Source organism: Giraffa tippelskirchi, chromosome 10 (assembly GCF_054371585.1).
Source record: "Giraffa tippelskirchi isolate mGirTip1 chromosome 10, T2T-mGirTip1v1.2.pri, whole genome shotgun sequence".
NCBI classification, from domain to species: Eukaryota; Metazoa; Chordata; class Mammalia; order Artiodactyla; family Giraffidae; genus Giraffa; species Giraffa tippelskirchi.
This window is the reverse complement of record NC_137284.1, coordinates 8,055,128-8,073,713: the sequence shown is the minus strand read 5'-3', so window position 1 is coordinate 8,073,713 and position 18,586 is coordinate 8,055,128. Positions and strand designations below refer to the sequence as shown.

General features: G+C 55.2%; 1 protein-coding gene across 1 annotated transcript; it reads left to right on the top strand.

Moving 5' to 3' along the window:
* Positions 1-319: 319 nt before the first annotated feature.
* SLC22A11 (solute carrier family 22 member 11) lies at positions 320-13,856 on the top strand. Its single transcript, XM_081531132.1, is given in 11 exon segments — positions 320-409; positions 411-713; positions 2,203-2,306; positions 5,088-5,178; positions 5,180-5,243; positions 5,338-5,506; positions 7,125-7,255; positions 8,500-8,614; positions 11,476-11,690; positions 11,867-11,960; positions 13,622-13,856. Coding segments are annotated over 11 exon segments (1,611 nt in total).
* Positions 13,857-18,586: the final 4,730 nt, after the last annotated feature.

Here is an 18,586-nt window from a genome sequence, read left to right as displayed (position 1 = left end):
TGTTAATTTTCTTGACCTTTCACTCTAGGTGTTGGATGCCCCAGATGCCCCAGTGAGTTTTGCTCCAGACCAGAGGGGCATCCGAGCAGTCATTCCTAGACATAGGGGGAGGAGGAGGGGTTTCTTCAAAGTCTCTCGGGCATCTTAGGACACACTGGACCGGTTGCTGGACAGCTAGCCTGCCCCCGTGGCGCTGAGCAGCGAGCGGAGGTAGAAGGCCTGGCGATCCTGCACCTGCCTGTGGTTCTGGGCAGCAGGCCGGGTGCTCACCAGCTCCCTGATTCCCAGGAGACTCGCCCAGAGGGCCGCAGCTCTGTCCATGGCATTCATTGAGCTCTTGGAGCAGGCCGGGGGCGTGGGCCTCTTCCAGGCCCTCCAGATCCTCACCTTCTTCCTCTTCTCTGTTCTGGGTGCCCTTCCAGTTAGTTGTGGAGAACTTTTCAGCCGCCGTCCCAGGCCACCGCTGCTGGGCTCACCTGCTGGACAACGGCTCCGAGGCCCCTGCCAACCTCAGCCCCCAGGCCCTCCTGGCCATCACCATTCCGCCAGGCCCCAACTGTGAGCCCCACTAGTGTCTCCGCTTCTGCCACCCACAGTGGCAGCTCCTGGACCCCAACGCCATGGCCACCAACTGGAGCGAAGCTGACACGGAGCCGTGCGTGAACGGCTGGGTCTACGACCGCAGTGCCTTCACCTCCACCATTGTGACTGAGGTGAGGGTCCCCCCACCACCAAACCCCCGACTTCTTCCCACTTCCCAGCCTCCCAATGACTGAGAGGATTAGAGCACCTCCATCAGTGCTGTTAAATGATATGCACTCCCTCAACACTTAATTACTGATGGCTTGGGATGGCCAGGATTCCCATCCGGGGCCTGGGTTACAGGAGACTTCGGGGAGATTACATTCTGCAGAATTCAGAATCGGTCAGCCTTTAAGCGAGGAATAACAGTAGAGTGAGTCCACACCTCGTGCCCTTAAAGTGGCAGCCACTGCTCCGACGCTTTCCCTGTCGTCATCATTTCACAGCAATCTCTTGAGGTGGGTCTTATGATTGACCCCATTTAATAAGTGACAAAACAGAAGCCCACAGAGGTTAAGTAACTTTCCCCAGGACACACAGCTAAAGTGCACTCTAATTCAACCCAGGAAGCCAGGTGCCGGAATGTCTCCCTCACTTTCTGTCCTGCCTTGAGGCTCAAGGCGCCTGTGTCATCAGTGAGCACAAGGGAGAAAGCGGCTCCCGCAAGTAGGGAAAGGAGAGCAGGCAGGGAAGAGGTGACATCTCAGATGACGCTTGGATTATAAGCAAAGGAATCAATCACATGAAGGTTGGGGCAGAGCTGGGTCAGGACAGAGGTGGGAGCGTGTCTGGGTATTGGGAGAGCAGTACCCGGCCCAGAGGGTAAGGGGTCAGGAGATGGACGGGGTGCATGTGGAAGGAGCCTGGGTTTTCCTTAAGTGCAAAGAAAAGTCACCGGAGGCTTTGGAACAAGGAAGCGCTGTGATCTGATTTGCATTTTCAAGAGGTGACTTTGCAGGGTGGAGAATGCCCTGCAGTGTGTGTATGTGTTTGAGGGTGGGGGGGAGCGCTCTTCCTGCAGTGGTTCAGACAGCAGAGGTGGAAACAGAGGCGGAGCCATGGGCGAGGCAGGCAGGCCTTGGTGAAGGGAAGGGCTGACTTGGGGCTGGGAGGTGGCGGGCGATGTTCAGGCAATGGCTGCCTGGCCCCCAGCAGATGGCAGGAAAAATTCACAGTAACACATGCTCAGCCTCTGTGCTCTTCTTCACCATCCTGTAAGAGAGGCAGCCATACAGCCCCGTTCCTGGAGGAGACAGGCTCAGCCAGGTGCAGGAATACACCTGGGGTCACCAGCTGGTCAGTCATCAGCTGACTCAGAATTTGAGCCTTGTGGTTTAGCCACCGCCCACCACTGTCCACTAGGAGTGGCCTGTCCCGCTGTTAGACCCAGAACCTGTCCCACGTGTCCTGCCCTGCTGATCATAAGCAGGGGGATGGCGGGGGGGATTGAGGCCCGCTGCCCACACACCCCTTCCACCATGGTTGCCTGGATCTAGGATTCTGGGGACCCCACTGGGGGAGGCCAGATCCCCTCCGGGGTTTCTGGACCTTCCTCTGCCACGCTGACCCCACTATTCTACACCCCTTGAGCCAGGCTGACACACCCTCCTTCTCTTTCAGTGGGACTTGGTGTGTGACCACCAGGGCCTGAAGCCCCTAGGCCAGTCCATCTACATGGCTGGGGCCATGGTGGGGTGCATTGTCTGCGGCTTCCTCTCCCACTGGTGAGTATCTCCTCTCCTCCCCTCCAGCTCCTTCAAAACAGAATGAGCATTGTGAGGACAGAGGTAAGGAAATATGCAGTGGACATTTGTGCTCCTTAGGAGAGAGTCTCCCCAACCTGGGGTCTGAGTCCCAAGTTCCCAGGGGGCTGAGAACCCATCGTCTGAACCTTGATGCTGGGCTGAGCTGAGAAATCACCCTGAACATTCACTCTCCTCTTCGGCTATTGCACCAAACTTTACTGAGCACGTACTGTGTGCCAAGCACTGCACAGCCCCTCCCCTCGGGGAGCTGGTGGCTTTCTGGAGAGAGACAGACCCCTCTTTATTTTAACCAGGGCTTCCCTGGTGGCTCAGTGGTAAAGAATCCGCCTGCCAAGGCAGGAGACACAGGTTCGGTCCCTGGGTCAGGAAGATCCCTAGGAGCAGGAAACGGCAACCCACTCCAGGATTCTTGCCTGGAAGATCCCATGGACAGAAGAGCCTGGGGGGCTACAGTCCATGGGGTTGCAAAAGAGTTGGATACGACTGAGCGACTAATCAACAACAACGTGAAGTGTAATAAAAGAGAACCATCCCTCTCACTCCTCCCTCAGTGACCCCTCCCCTCTCCTCCAGGCCCCTCCTGAGGTGGAGCATCCAGGACCCTCTCTGGGAACCTTCCTCAGTCTGTGTTCAGGTCCTGCACCGGGCACCACTTGCCAGGGCTGAAAACGCCCATGTTGCACCCCCTCAGCTTGTAAACCCAACTGCCTACCTGGAGTTTCCACTTGGATGCACCTCACAGTTACCACGGCCCCCGCTGAATCCCTGAACCCCCACCCCCACCCAGCCCAAGCCCTGCCCACCAGACTCCATCCTGGAGAACAGCGCCCCTAGGAGCCAGCCCCATGCTCCCTCCCTCAGCCTCCACACTGACCGGGCTCCTTCTCCAAAGCACAGACCCCAGCCCAGGGCCCTGTCTTGCACGCCGCCCCCTTGCCCAAACCACCACCCTCTCTGACCTGGGCCGGCCACAGCCTCCTCTGGGGTCTCCTGCCTCCACTGGGCCTTCCGTTCCGCCGCAGCCCTCAGAGTGACTCGGCAAAGGCTTGTGTGTGGATCTTGTCACTGCCCAGCCCGAGGTCCCCTGGGCCCCCACACCGAGGACAGTCCCCACCCACCCCGCCACCCCAGCTCAGCCCTTGGCTTCTCCCCGGTGGCCTCACCAGCCCCTCCTGGAGCAGCCCTGCTCCTGCCCAGCCCACAGGACCCACCGCAGCGGGCAGCCTCACCTCGCCTAGAGGTTTCCGCCCACGGCCCCTTTGTGCCCAGCGTGCAGGCCTCACTCAGCTCCAGGCCGCTCCTTGCAGAGGCCTTCCCAGCTTCAGGCCCACAGGTCCCACAGCCCTGGCGGCTCTCCGCTCACAGCTCCTGGCTCTCTCTGCCAGTGCCCGGCTCTTGTTAGCTCGTTGACTGTGTGTGTCCCCACGAGACCGCAGCTCCAAGGAGGCAGGGGCCTTGGGGCCATATCCTCAGTGCCCAGCACACAGCGTACTGCCCATAATATGCTGAAGGCACGAATGGCGTCCCCGCTCTGCCCGGCAGCTCGGGCTCTGGGGCTCCTGAGCCCCAGCTTCTTAGAAGGTGGGTGTGTTGTTTCTCTGTGCCTTGGTTTCCTCCTGTCAGTGGGGACCCTGCTACCTGCCCATGGGGCTGTGATGATGGAGTGAGTTAATCACCCGCAGAGCCCAGGCCGGGCTGGCACAGTGGCGGCTCTTCGTGGGCCTTATGTTATCCTGAGCATGGCAGGGAGCCCAAGCACCAGAGAAGGAGGTGCTCCAGTTGGCACTCTCAGAGGGCCAGGCACCCGGCAGCCGCCGCTCCTTCCCCGGGGGCCGCCCACACCGGGAGCCACATCGCAATCCGTCTGGTCTGCGGCTGCCTGGTGAGCCTGGGGTCAGCGCCAGCTCCTGGTCTCACCCCAGGATGTGGGGCACGTGTCCCTGCTTCTGGGCGCTGCCCAGACAGGCGAGGCCGAGGTTGGTCCACATCTCTCCAGTCTGACCGACATGGGCGTGCATGCTCAGTCACTTCAGTCATATCCGACTCTTGTGACCCCATGGATGGTAGCCCGCCAGGCTCCTCTGTCCATGAGATTCTCCAGGCAAGAATCCTGGAGTGGGTTGCCATTTCCTCCTCCAAGGGATCTTCCCGACGCAGGGATCAAACCTGTGTCTCCGGCCTTGGCAGGCGAGTTCTTTACCGCTGAGCCATCAGGGAAGGCCCCTGACTGACACAGGCTTCAGCTCAGTGCCCGCAGGGGTTCGGGCTGACCTGACCTCGGGGCGGCAGCGGCACCAGGAGCCTGTGGGGTCCGCTGTGTCGCCAGGCTCGCCCAAGGCCGTGGGCCCTGAGCCGCCTGCGATGCTGCCCCCTTGTTCAGCATCTCATCATGAATGCCTGCATTCTACAGACAGAGAAACCGTGGGCCACAGACACTGAGCTAGGTACCCAAGGTCACCTGGGAAGGGCGGAGCTGGGCTCAGACCCAGGCATCCGATGCCAAAGTCTATTCTGGACCACGAGGCTGCCCCGCCCCCTGGAGACCAAGACATCTGCCATTTTTATAACAAATGCACTCTGAATGTGGTCCCCGGAGATCTGAGGAGGTGCTGCCTGCCTGCACCTGGGGGAGGCTCCAGCAGGAGCCCCTTCAGCCTTCCGGCAGCAAGCCCTTGCCTCTGTGCCCAAATACCCAGGGCCCCTCTCCAGGTACCCACCATGCTTGTCTCCCCAAAACAGGTTCGGGCGGAAGCCAGTTCTGAGCTGGAACTGCCTGCTGGTGGCCGTGGCCAGCATCAGCACCATCGCTGCCCCCAGCTTCCCCGTCTACTTGTGGCCTCCGCTATCTGAGCGCTCTGGGGTTGTCTGGCATCCTCCTGACCTCCGCGACGCTCAGTGAGTCCCTCGATCACCGGCCCCAGCCACGGTGGGGGGATGGGGTGCGGTGGGGAAGAGGGGCCCTCACCTGCGTGTCTGCACTGCCTTTCAGTGGCGGAGTGGACCACAACCGGCATGAGGGCCATCACCATGACGATCCTGGGGTCCACCCACAGCATCGGCCAGATGGCCGTGGGCGGCCTGGCCTTCGCCCTGCGGGACTGGCGAACCCTCCAGCTGGCCATGTCAGTGCCTTTCTTTGTCATCTTCCCAATATCCTGGTCAGTACAGTGTGGGGCCTTTTCCCTTGGGGAGAAACGGGAGGGGGATCCAAGAGGGCGCCCTCACCCCTACCTCTCTGGCTGGCCATGGCTCCCAAGATGCTGAGACCATGGAAGAGAGTGATGTGAGCAGACCCCACTGGGGAGAGATGTCGTGGGGGCTCAGAGTTCTGGGGTGGGCATTTCAGCCAGGGGTCAGAGGTTCCCTCCAGCCCACCCCACTGGCCCAAGGCTGAGGGCGCCATCCTTCACTCACATTGGCACCAGCTCCCCTACACCCACCAGCCTCACTGCTTCACATCACTTGCCTAGCTTGTGGGCATCCAAGTCAGGCATCGGTTACGGAAAGATATCATTACTATTTTTGATGCTTCGAAAATCCCTGAGGTTTGAAAATACCTGCTCGGGTGGGGACTAGAGGAAGAGATGCAGGGAAATAAACACAAATTCCTGTCCTCATAAGTTCTCTTGTGCCCATGGGCCAGAGCCGAGCTGGTCTGCTGTGGGCAGGTAGAGAAGGATAAGGACGCATTCACTCATTCTCAAATGTTTATTGTGCTCCTGCTCTGTGCTAGACTTGGCTTTAGGCCCTGGGGATTCATCGGAAAATAAAACAGACCAGAAGTCACTGACAATGTGGAGATTTATTGTATCAACAGGACCAGGAAAAAAGGAGGAGGACCATTCCATAGTTACACTGATTGAGCCACCCTGGTCACACTGATTGGGTGCATCCCAGGTGCTCTTTGTAACACCAGCACTTCTTTTTTTAATGTGTCATTTAAACCATTTTATTTGTTTGTTTTTATTTGGCTGGGGGAGGATATTAGTTCCTGGACTGAAGATTGAACCCGCATCCCCTGCAGTGGAAAAGCAGAGTCTTAACCACTGGACCGTGATGGAGGTCCATCAGCACTTCTTCTAATGAGGAAGGAAGATGTTATTACTGCCACGTTCAGATGAGGGACTGAGGCCCACAGAGGTTCAGTGACTGGCCCAAGGCCACACCGTTGTTTTGTGCCAGAGGCAGGATTTGTATCCCAGGCCGCCTGGTTCTTCTGACCATGACAAACTGCCTCCAGAAATTCTTCTTGAACCCAGCTGAGCTCCTTGGGCCAGGAGAACTCTGGACCCTTTCAGCAGGGAGGTGCTTCTTCCTGTCCATCTGCCCCTAAGGCTGGAAAGAAGCTGACTACTTTTATAAAACCACTCACTTCTGGCTGGGGATGTTTTACATGTGGTTTGTATTTTTTTTTTTTTTAATTCAGCATGTCACAGAAACGGCCCTAGAATCACCCCATGTCCAGGCAACCTGTGCACTGGCTGAATCTGGGGCTTGGGCAGGCAGGCTCCTGGCAGCAGGGAAGCCAGATGGGGTGGCAGGGAGTGGGGGCTGGTGGAGAGGGTGGCCAGGCGTCGGGACTCATCCTTATTCTGTGACCATCAGGGACTTCCCAGCCTGGCATTAGCAGGGCAGAGGAAGAAGCAGCTGCCTTCTCCCCACTCCTGTTGTAGCCAGAGGGTCTGCTGCCCACCCCCCCCCACCTGACCTGGGGACCTGGCCACCAGTCTGAGCAAAGAAAGCAAAGACCCAGTCAAGCACCTGCTTCTTTAACAGGTGGCTGCCAGAATCCGCCTGATGGCTGATTATTGTAGGCAAACCAGATCAGGCGCTTCAGGAACTCAAAAAGGTGGCCAAGATAAACAGCCACAAGGAAGCCCAAAAGACACTGACCATAGACGTGAGATGCTGTTGTTTGTGACCCAGGGTGTGAGATATGACCCAGGAAAGGATATCTACTGATGTTTTATCTAAATTATTCACTAACATCACCCCTATCCGCTCCAGCACCACCTCCATCAACAGACTCATAACATCAAAACACCGTCATCAATATTGCTATCATCACCTTCGTGATCTCTATCTGGCATCATCATTATCACCGTAATCATCACCATCAAACCTACCATCACTGTCCCCACCATGATCACTATCCTCACCATCATCGATATTCCCACCATCACAACTATCCCCCCACCATCACCATCACCACCACCATCACTGTCCCCACCACCACCACCAATAATAACACAACTAATATCAACACCATTACACTCTCCACACACCCACGATCACTATCACCACCACCATCATCACCTCCACCAGCAGTACCATCACAGTCAACTTCATCTTTATTATCATCCGCACCACCAACATCATCATTGACATCACCATCAATATCCACACCACCACAGCTGCCACCATCACCTTCATCACTAGTCCCAACTCCACCACAGCCACCATCAACAACACAGCCACAATTAGCAACAATACAACCATCACCAACAACAATCACACACCCTCATCACCACCTTAACCCACATATACTGCTCACTTACCTCATAAGGCTCTTCAACGTATTTGGAGAAATGGGATGTGCTTGCCTGAAGGTAGCTATTTCAAGGAAGTAGGTGTGGGAGGATGTGCAGACAGACTAGAGGACTCAGAGTTCCCTGAGGGCAGAAGGATCAGAAAAGGCTTCCAGGAGGAGGTGAGCTAGAACTGGCCAGGACTGAGCTGAGCAGGGGGCAGGCAGGGCCCAGAGTGCAAGTGGAGACTGGATGGGCACTTGGGATGCAGTAAGGAGCCAGTGTGAATGGGGCGGCTGTGCCCTGATGCCAGCCAAGAGGAATGAAGAGGGATGGTGGGGCCTCCTGGGGTAATTACCAAGGGCTCCCTACAGCCTTCAGCTTAGCAGCCAGAGACGGGACCCAAGACTCCACCTTGGCTCCGAGAGGGGAACTGGGTCTGCAGAAGAGAGCTCAGGCCCGGCCAGAGAGAAGCCTTTCTGCCCTCAGCCCCACCCCACCCCCAGGGCTCTCCATCTCCAGGGGCCAAGGCCAGGCTCTCCCCATCCCTCTGCCCACCATTCCCGGCATGGGAGTGGGGCAGGGCCATGGCCCCAGCATTCACTGCCCCGTTGCCCCCGGAGGTTCTGAGGTCCAGCATGCAGAGAAGGTGGCCTCTGCGAAGTCCCGCCAGCCAGTGCTGGACCTGTTCTGCCTGCCCGTGCTCCACTGGAGAACCCGCAACCTGTTGATGGTGAAGCATGCCGTCCCGTGTACCCCTCCCGGTGACAGGGCTGGGGGGGGCGCGGTATTCAGGGGGAAAACAGCCCCTACAGCCTCATGGGGTACATTCCTGGCCGAGACAGCCAGCTCCCCCAGGGGGCAGGAGCCTGACAGGTGGGGGAGATGGAGTACATACAGATGCGGTCAGGACGCCAGCTTGTGCAGAAAGTCAGCCAGACAGCAGGGCTGGGATATGGTCCTGGGCAGGGGACCGGATCAGGCCGAAGCCCAGGGCAGGGGCAGAGCCATGATGTCCCCAGAGCCAAGGGACCAGCAGGAGCTAGAAAATCAGCACCAGACTCACCCTGACAGCTGGACTCCTGGGGTGTGGAAGGGACCACGTTCCCGCCACACACGGCCCCCTCTGAGCCATCCCGTGAGACTAGTTCATTTATATCCCACTTTACAGATGGGAAAAAGGGGCCAGGAGAGGAAAGACACGTGCCCGAGATGACAGAGTGGGCATCTGAACCGTGGCTGAGCCCCCTGCTAGCCCCGCCCACCCCACAGTGAACGTGGACCCCCCACCCAAGGAGGCCCTGTCACCCAGGGCTGCCTTCGTTGTTGTTAGTGTTGCTCAGGCACTCAGCCGAGTCCGACTCTTTGTGACCCCATGGACTGCAGCACGCCAGGCTTCCCTGTCCTTCACCATCTCTCGGAGTTTGCTCAAACCCACGTCCATTAAGTCAATGATGCCATCCAACCAGCTCATCCTTTGGCGCCCCCTTCTCCTCCTGCCCTCAATCTTCCCCAGCATCAGGGCCTTTTCCACCTGGGACCAGGCAAAGACTCCTTAAGATAAAGTCGGTTTAAGCGACTTCCTGAAGAGTGGATCAAAAAGTGAGGGTCAGGTTTGATTGGGACTCGACCTGGAAATAAAACTCAAAATTAGGAAAACATTGATTTTATGCTATATTTTAGCACATATAGGTTATAATGGCAAATATGTGCTACATCTTAGAGCAAAGAATGCATCAAATGTCTCTCTATTTTTTGCTTTTCTTTTTCTGATAATAAATTAGAAGGAGTGCCCGGGGGCCAGTGAGTGTCCAGGGCCATTCTCTCAAAAACCATCAAGGCTTCCTCAGTTCTCCCAAGGGCTACCCTGCACCCTTTGTTATTCAAATCAGACTGTGAGGCGGCCACCCTCCTGGGTTTTCTTGGCTTTGATTGTTAACCCAGTTATTACTGGGTAAAACTCTAGGTGCTCATGCCCGCAAGTCAGCCCAGCTTTTCTCTGAGTCAGGTTCACAAACTTCAGGAAGCACCTTGTTTCTGCAGGAATTGCAGCTTTTTTCTGCAGCTGTTAGCCTGGTGGCACCTGAATGAAGCCTCCTGGGGGCAGCAATCAGCGCTGCTGAAGGGGAGGGCTGGGGACTGCCCAGGTGAAGCAGGGGGTGGGGTGGATTGGAAAAGTAGTCAAGAATCATTTACCTGCGTGGCCACTTGTGGAGCCAGATTCAATCTCCAAGGGGCAGAAATTCAGCTGCTGGGGTGGCTCAGCAGTAAAGAATCCACCTGCCAATGCAGGAGATATGGGTTCCATCCCTGGACCGGGAAGATCCTCTGGAGAAGGCAGCCCATTGCAGGATTCTTGCCTGGAGAATCCCATGGACAGAGGAGCCTGGCAGAGAGTTGGACATAACTTGGCAACTAAACAACAACGAAGTTCAACTACTCAGGAGCCGTGGCAGGGGACACCCTCTGGGTGGCAAACTCTGAGATGGAGGTCTGGGAGCATGAAGTTCATGGAGAGAGCTCCAGGGGTCACCTCCTGTGGAGGGGAGTGAGGGCAGGGAGGGCAAGAAGCAGCAGGGACAGGAGACAGGTGCTGTCACAGCTGGGCCGCAGCCTGGGGACCTGGGAGCTGGGGCAACCCTTCCGAGTCGTCCCTCTGGCCGGCGTAGACCAGCCACGGGATGCTCTGCCCGGCTGGGGCGTGGCACTCCCAAGGGCTGTGAAAATAAGATTGTCTATCCTGAAGGGGACAGCCTAGCGTCTTCCACTGAAACCCCTTTCTGTTATTAACCCCATGTTTCGAGACAAAGAAAGTGGCAGCCAGTGAGGGGCAGAGACTTGCCCAAGTTCCCGGCCAGTAGAGCAGGTTCCTGGCCTCGACTGGAAACAGGAGACAGAGCCAGAGGGCACTGTGTGTGTGTTAGTCGCTCAGTCGTGTCCGACCCTTTGTGACTCCATGGACTGTAGCCCACCAGGCTCCTCTGTCCATGGGCATTGTCCAGGCCAGAATACCGGAGTGGGTTGCCATTCCCTTCTCCAGGGGTTCTTCCCGACCCAGGGATGAAACCCAGGTCTCCGGCATTACAGGCAGATTCTTTAACGTTTGAGCCACCAGGGAAACCCACTAGAGCCTGACAAAGGGACAGGCCAGCTTGACCCACTGCCCCGTCTGCCCAGAGAGGGTCACGTCTTCCTGCTGCTTGATTTGTGGACAAGGAGGTTGAGAGGCGACGCCCAGCCCACCATGGCTGACACCAAGGCCCACACTTGGAATGGATGGGCTACTGTCCTCCCCACCTGTTCCTGGGACAGCCTGACCACGGGGAGATGATCCTGCAGGCTGCCCAGGGGCTGGGCTGACGGTTCCTTCTGGCACAGACCCCAGGTAGGCAGATGCTCCCAGGGTGAGCCCTCCTCCACGGGGCAGGGACCTGACTCTGGATCCCTGCCCAGGCATGCCTGCTCCTCCACGGGACAGGGACCTGACTCTGGACGCCCCCCAGGGGTGCCCGCTCCTTCGTGGGACATGGACTCTAGACACCCCCCAGGGGTGCCTGCTCCTTCTGGGGCAGGGACCTGACTCTGGACGCCCTCCACAGCTTCTTCCTCACCATCTCATACTACGGGATAGTCCTCGACCTGCAGAACCTGGGGAGTGACATCTTCCTCCTCCAGGTCCTCTTCAGAGCTCTGGACCTCCTGGCCCAGGCCATCACCTCCTTCCTGCTCAGGTTCTTTGGCCGCTGCACGACCCTGCCCGGCTCCCTGGCCGGGGCTGGCCTCGCCATCTTGGCCAACGTGCTGGTCCTGCAAGGTGCGGGCAGGGCAGCGGGGGCAGGAGGACTGAGAGACCCAGGGGCTGCCGGCCTCCTCCCCATCCACCCCGGCTCCGCCCAAGACCCTGACTGCCACAGCTCCACCCACCCCCCACCCATTTCTCTGTGACGCTGGGGTTCAGAGAGGTGAAGCCCGGTGCCCGAGATCCCGCAGTGGCGAGGGACGGAGCCAGGCCTGGACCGGACTTGAAGCTGGAGGCCAAGTCTGCAGTGGGGGAACGGGTCTGGGAGGCTGAGCGGGGCCCCAGGTGAGGAGGAGAGGGGTGTTTCCTCGTGTTAGAGAAGCCAGACACGCTTCACAGAGCTCTGGGGAGGTGGGGAGGATGCCCGGCTCGCTCCTTTCCCACAGGTGCTGTGAGGCTCCAGAAACCCTCTTTGGGTCTCGATTTACTGTTCAAGGTGGGTGACGGGGAGGGCTAGGGACAGGTGTCCCCCAGTGGCCGCCAAGCCAGGAAGGAGGGGGGGTTAGTGTAAGGATGGAGGCCCAGTTGTGAGCCCAAACTCTGAGGGAGACCCACACCCCAAGAAAAGCTTCCGAGACACGCTCTTGACAGTTTCTAAGACTCTTCCTACAAGGACGACTTACGGGAAGGGGAGCTGGGCCCAGGCCCACCAAGGGAGCGTGACCTCAACTCGGCTTCCCGCTGAAGCTCCCCGCAGAAGCAGGGTCCCCACGGGCAGGCTGAAGCACTGCGGGCAAGCTTCTGGGTTGCTGGGTGGCCCAGGGGCGCTGCTGTGGGCCTGGGTCCAGCCTGACCCTCTTTTTCAAGGGAAGAGGCACCCTCAGGGCCCCAGGAGCCCTGTTGCGGCTCCCCCTCAAGTGCCACGCACCCAGGCTCACCCACCACAGACCTGGCTGAGTTCTGGCCCTGCACCCCGCCCCCCGCCCACTCCGCACCGTGACATCTTGTGCCACATTCCCTGCCCACCCCCCACCGTGAGGTCTTGAGCCACATCTCCTGGCCACCACCCCCACCCCCACCCCTGGCCCAGGGCAGCGTGGCCCTGGGGCACACTGCCTGGGACCTACCTGCTCTCAGCTCAAGGAAGCCTTGTGGGGGAACCCAGCCCACTGCTCAGGTGAAATCTTATAAGAGCCCGGGGGGTTGCCTCCCGCTGTCCCTTCCCTGTCCCCAAGGAGCCCCAGGTGGTTAGACAACACCCACATTGGAAGTTGGGTAAGCTGAGGTTCAGGGTGGCCAAGGACTTATTCAGTTGAAGAGCAGGGGTGGACCTCAGCCCCCACAGGCCTGGCCCAGCCTTACTCAAGGTGCTTACTCGCTTACTCACTCACCTGTTCACTCTTTTTTTTTTTAAATATTGTTGATACTTTATGGAAAGCCTATAGAAATCACATTTATTGATATTGTTGATACTTTATGAAAAGCCCATAGAAATCACATTTATTGATACTGTTGATACTTTATGAAAAGCCTATAGAAACCACATTTATTGATATTGTTGATACTTTATGGGAAGCCTACAGAAATCACATTTATTGATATTGCTGATACTTTATGAAAAGCCCATAGAAATCACATTTATTGATACTGTTGATACTTTATGGGAAGCCTGAACTGGGAGCTCAGCAGCCTAGCAGGACCCCTGAGACAAGCCTCCAAATTACCCAAGACCAGGGAGAATGGCAAGGGCCTTAGAGAGTTCCTGTGAAGGACTCCGGATGTTTCCAGAAAGCACAAACCCCCACTGGATGGGAAAATCCAGGTGGGCTCCATGGAGGAGGTGGTGTTAGATGAGACCTCGAGGACGGTGACTCCTTCAGCCCAGTGTTCCCTCCCCTGACATTCCCTGGCCCAGCCAAACTGCCCCTCCTCTAGTAAAACCTCCCCCCGGCCCCCACCAAAACAGCAGCTGTGACAAGGGTCCCGGCCCTCCCCTCCGCTCACAGGATAATAGCAGGAGGCTTCCTGCACTCAGCAGCTCAGCTGGGATCTGTGATGGGCCCCCTGATCAGGATGACCCGCCAGGTCCTGTCCCTGATGCCCCTGCTCTCCTACGGTGTCATCCCCATCGCTCCCGGCCTCATCGTCCTCTTCCTCCCAGAGACCCAGGGACTTCCACTCCCTGACACCATCCAGGATCGACCCTCAGCATCAGGGGGGTCAGCACGCCTCAGTGAGTGACCCTCAGCTACCCTGGGAGTCATGCAGCTGGGCGGGGCTCAGATGCGCGGCCGGTCCACCCCAGCCCAGGGACAGGAGAGTTCAAGGGTCAGGAGACGTTCTAGCCAGAGGGGCAGGAACAGGGCCGGGTGGGCATGGCGACTTCCGCAGCTCGAGCTTGTCCAGTTCCCCGATGTCACACTGAAGGCAGTGTGTTTCTGAAACTGTTTAATCTTGACAACAACCCTGTCAGGAAGATACTACTGCTCTTCTTGTTTACAAGAGACTCAGAGAGAGGAAGTGATTTATTCGAGGCCTCACAGGTCGAAGGTGATTGTACCTTAGGCAGGAAAATGTAGTGGTCCAGAGCCCAGCTCTGCAACCAGACTGCCCAAGACGGAATCCCTGGCTACTTGGGCAAGTACCATCCCTCTCCTATCAAACTGACACAGGAGAGAAAGAGAACCTCAACTCTCCTCAAGGATTCCTGCAAAGAAGCCCAGGCCCAGACAGACTATCAGGTGCCGAGAATAGGAATGAAGGGACGTTCCTCAACTTCCTTTCATAGCCAGAATCACCTCTCGGTTTCCACTTCGTCCTTGGTAAAATGGGTGTTTAAAAAAAAAAAACAAACCCAAAACAATGTACTCGAAGAGTTGTATTTGGGTTTAAGTGGGTAATTATATGAAAGCCTGCAGCTCATGCTCAGTAAGTGTGGCTGCTGTGTCTGGGGCAATGGGATTCGTGGGGAGCCCTCAGTGAACAGGAGCCAAGATCATGACAGTAGTAATAATAACAGCAGGGGCTTAGTGAGCCCTTATTGTTTTAATACAGCACCTGATTTGATCCATGCAACAAGCCTACAAGGTGCTGTTCTATCCAATTTCACTATCAAGGAAATGGGGACACAGAGAGGCTATGCAATTTGCCTAAGGACACCCAGTCAAGAGGCAGAGAAGCTAAGACCTAATTTATTCTTTCACTTGATTCATTTTTGTTGTGTATCTACTGCGTTTCTACTGCACTGTCCCATGCTTTGGGCAACAGCTGTAAATAAAACCCTAATCTCGCAGAGCTTACATTGCTGTAAGACTTGACCCCCATTTCTGCCCTCCAAGCCGAAGACCTGGAGCCATCACCACACACCACCCCTCTCCCTTTTTGTTATTCTAGGAGGTCAGCAGCAGCCAGGGGCGGCCAGCAAAAGGTGGTCGTTACAGAAAGCAGCTGGTTCTAGAAATTCAGCCTGCAGGAGTCCCGTGGGCCAAAGATCCCCTCTGGAGGGAACTGTGATCAGAGAGCAGAAGCGATTTGGGCAGCCTCGAGGGTTGGGCATGGCTGAGCGAGCAGCACGGCTGTCTGCTGAGGCTGAAAGCAGTATCACCCCTTACTTCCGCTCCCCTAGCCCCGCCAGACTTCCCAGCCACCTCAGCCCTGCAGGAGCCCCCGGCAGACGGACACGCCCGGCCTGGACGTCCCAGGTCCTCTTTGTTAACACGATGGATCCTCTCCCTTCCCCACCAGGTTCATCACACCCTCACTCAGCCACCCCCTTCTTCTCACGTCTCAGAACCTGGTGCTGCGGGTTCCTCACCTCCCAGCTTCCAGAGTAGATCGTAGGGCAGGATCCAGACTGACCCGGGTTCCAGCTTTTCCTTTGCTACTCACATGGCCACATCAGTTAAATGGGGCTCAGGGAACCTGCCTCCCCAAGGTTAGTGGATCTTAGCACAGACCAGGATCCAACAGACAGAAGCTGCTACTGGAGCTGTTAGGAACAGGCATTCCGGTGTGCCCTGCCCCCGGGCACCGGAAGAGGAGGCAGGTATAGGTGTCCAGGTATGCCCTGCCCTGGGCACCAGAAGAGCAGGCACAGGGGGCTGAAACCCAGCCCAGGCCTCCCAGGCCCAGCCACTTACCCTAAGAGAGGCTGGCTTCACTCTGAGCAAGCGGCTGTTCAATCACCTCCTGTTAACCCCGCTGGTGAGGGAGGCCTCCTGCCCTTTGGTCCCATCATTATAGGGAAGGGCCAGCCTAACACTGACAGATGGAGGGACACAGTTTATTATTCACACACACTCACAGCCCTGGGAGGTCGACACTGGGTACGTACCACACAGGGTCACATGGGTTGCACGCAGGGACAGAGAGACTTACTGAAGGCTGGGGGCAGGGTTGGGGGGAACGCCTGGTTCCACAGGAGCGTGGGACTGCCTTGTTTGAGTCATTCCCCAGATTGGCAAGATGTCCACTGCTGAGGGGTAACAGGAGCTGTGCTGGCCTCTCCCCAACCCCTGTAAGTGTTGCTGGCGGGGGGACCTTACCTGCAGGAGCAGAGTGGGACCTGAGTTAAGCCCTTAAATCCCTCCAGGTTCCACCAGATGTCAAGGTAACACAGACTATCAGGCCTTAGTTGTAGGTCTTATGCTGCAGGGCCACGCTTCTGTGTGTCCGTCTTGAGGAGTCACCATGTCCTCATTTACGCAGACCCTCCCTATACAAGCAACAGCTCAGGCTGTTAAAACAGTGAGATCATTGAGGCTGATCACCTCTTTTAGAGGTGAGGAAACTAAAGCCCAGAGAGGCAGAGTGACATGCCCAGAGTCACATAGCTGAACCCCGGCTTGACTCCAGTCCAGGGCTCTTTTCAAAACACCAGGATCCTCGTCCTCAGCTGCACCTCTCCATGCTCTGATATCTACAGCACTGTTATAAAGTCCCACCTCTCCCTGGAGATCCAGACCCTTTAGATGACTGCCCACTCTTCTGGGACAACTCAGAGAAACCTCAGGCCCCAGGTTCCCCATCCCAGGCATCCCATTTCCCCTCTTTCACAGCTGATGCACATCAGACCTGAGTCAGATCAAATTCCCTGTCTGCTTAAATCCCTCTGGTGGCTCGTAATAAAGAATGTACTTCCCCTGCCAACAGGCCCCTGTGGATCCCCAGCCTTACTCTGCATGTAATACATTTTAAAGGAGTCAAATCATGTCAATGTATGGCAAAACAAATACAATATTGTAAAGTTAAAAAATAGAAAATAAACTAATTAAAAAAATAAAACAAAAAATAAAATAAGAGTCAAATCACACAAAGTGGGTTCCCAGATCATCATGGAATTAAACTAGAAATCAGTGGCAGAGACATCTAGAAAACTCATTCAAACTGAAAAACCCACTTCTAAGTAACCCACGGGTCAAAGAAGAAATCTCAAAGGAAGTTAGAAAATATTTTGAGCTGGATGAAAAAAAGTTTTAAATGATGTATCAGAATTTGTGGGATGAAGCTAAAGCAGTGATTAGAGGAATATTTATATCATCAAGTACTTACATTAGAAAGGAAGAAAGTCTCAAATCAAATACCTCAGCTTAAGAAACTAGAAGAAGAACGAATTAAACCTAAAGTAACTGAAAAAGAGGGAATAATATACAGCAGAAATCAGAGAAATAGAAAATGATCAAGAAAATCATTGAAACCTGAAGCTGGTGTTTTGTTATCATCAAGAATGAAAGAGGAAACATCACTAAAAAACCTACAGATATTAAAATGATAAAGGCTTATTATGAGGAATATGTTACCAATAAATTTGACCACAGATAAAATTAACAGGTGTCTTGAAGAATACAAACCACTAGCGCTCACTCAAGAAAAAATAGATAGCATCATTAGTCCTGTTACTATTAAAGAAATTGAAACCTTCCCAAAGAGAAAAGTCCAAGCCTAGATGGCTCTGCTGGTTAACTTTGCCAAACATTTAAGCAGGAAATAGTATCAGTTCTACACAAAAGCTTCCATAAAACTGAAAATTATAAAACTTCCCAACTAATTCTATGAGTCCAACATTGACCTGATATCAAAATCAGAAAAAGACATTATAAGAATATAAAAACATTAGTCAATGTCTCTTTAAACGTAGACATAAAAATTCATAATAAATATTTTAAAAATTGAATCCAGCAATATATTGGTTTAACATTAAAAAATCAAGGTTAACAAACTATAGAAGAAAAACCATATGATCATCTCAATAAAGGACTTCCCCAGTAGCTCAACTGGTAAAGAATACTCCTGCAACGTGGGAGACCTGGGTTCAATCCCTGGACTGAGCCATCAGGGAAGCCCTAAGTATGATGCTACCTCTAGGTTTTTCATAGATGCCCTTTATCAGGTTGAGGACGTTCCCTTGTATTCCTAGTTTGCTGAATGTTGTTTATCAGGAATGAATGTTAAGTTTTGTCTAATGGATACTCTATTATCTATTGAGACAAAAGTGAAAGTCACTCAGTTGTGTCCTACTCTTTGCAACCCCATGGACTGTAGCAGATAGCTTTCCTGCAATGCATGAGACTGGGGTTCCATCCCTGGGTCGGGAAGATTCCCTGGAGAAGGGCATGGCAACCCACTCCAGTGTTCTTACCTGGAGAACTCCATGGACAGAGGAGGCTGGCGCACTACAGTCCATGGGATTGCAAAGAGTCGGACACTACTGAGAGACTAACACATCATACTTAATGGTGAAAGACTGAAAACTTTCCAGTTACTCTGGGTAGTAAGGGGCCATGCAAGGTTTTGAGTGGAAGGCTGATGGGATCTGACCTGATTTGGAAAGATGCTCTGGCTGGGAGCGTGGAATGGATGACCAGGCGGGGGACTGGGGTAGGGAGACCCATTCAGGGCTGTGATGTCCGATGTTGGGCAGGAGGTGACTGGCTTGGATGGGTGCCATGGGTACCCGGTACCCCGCAGGGAGA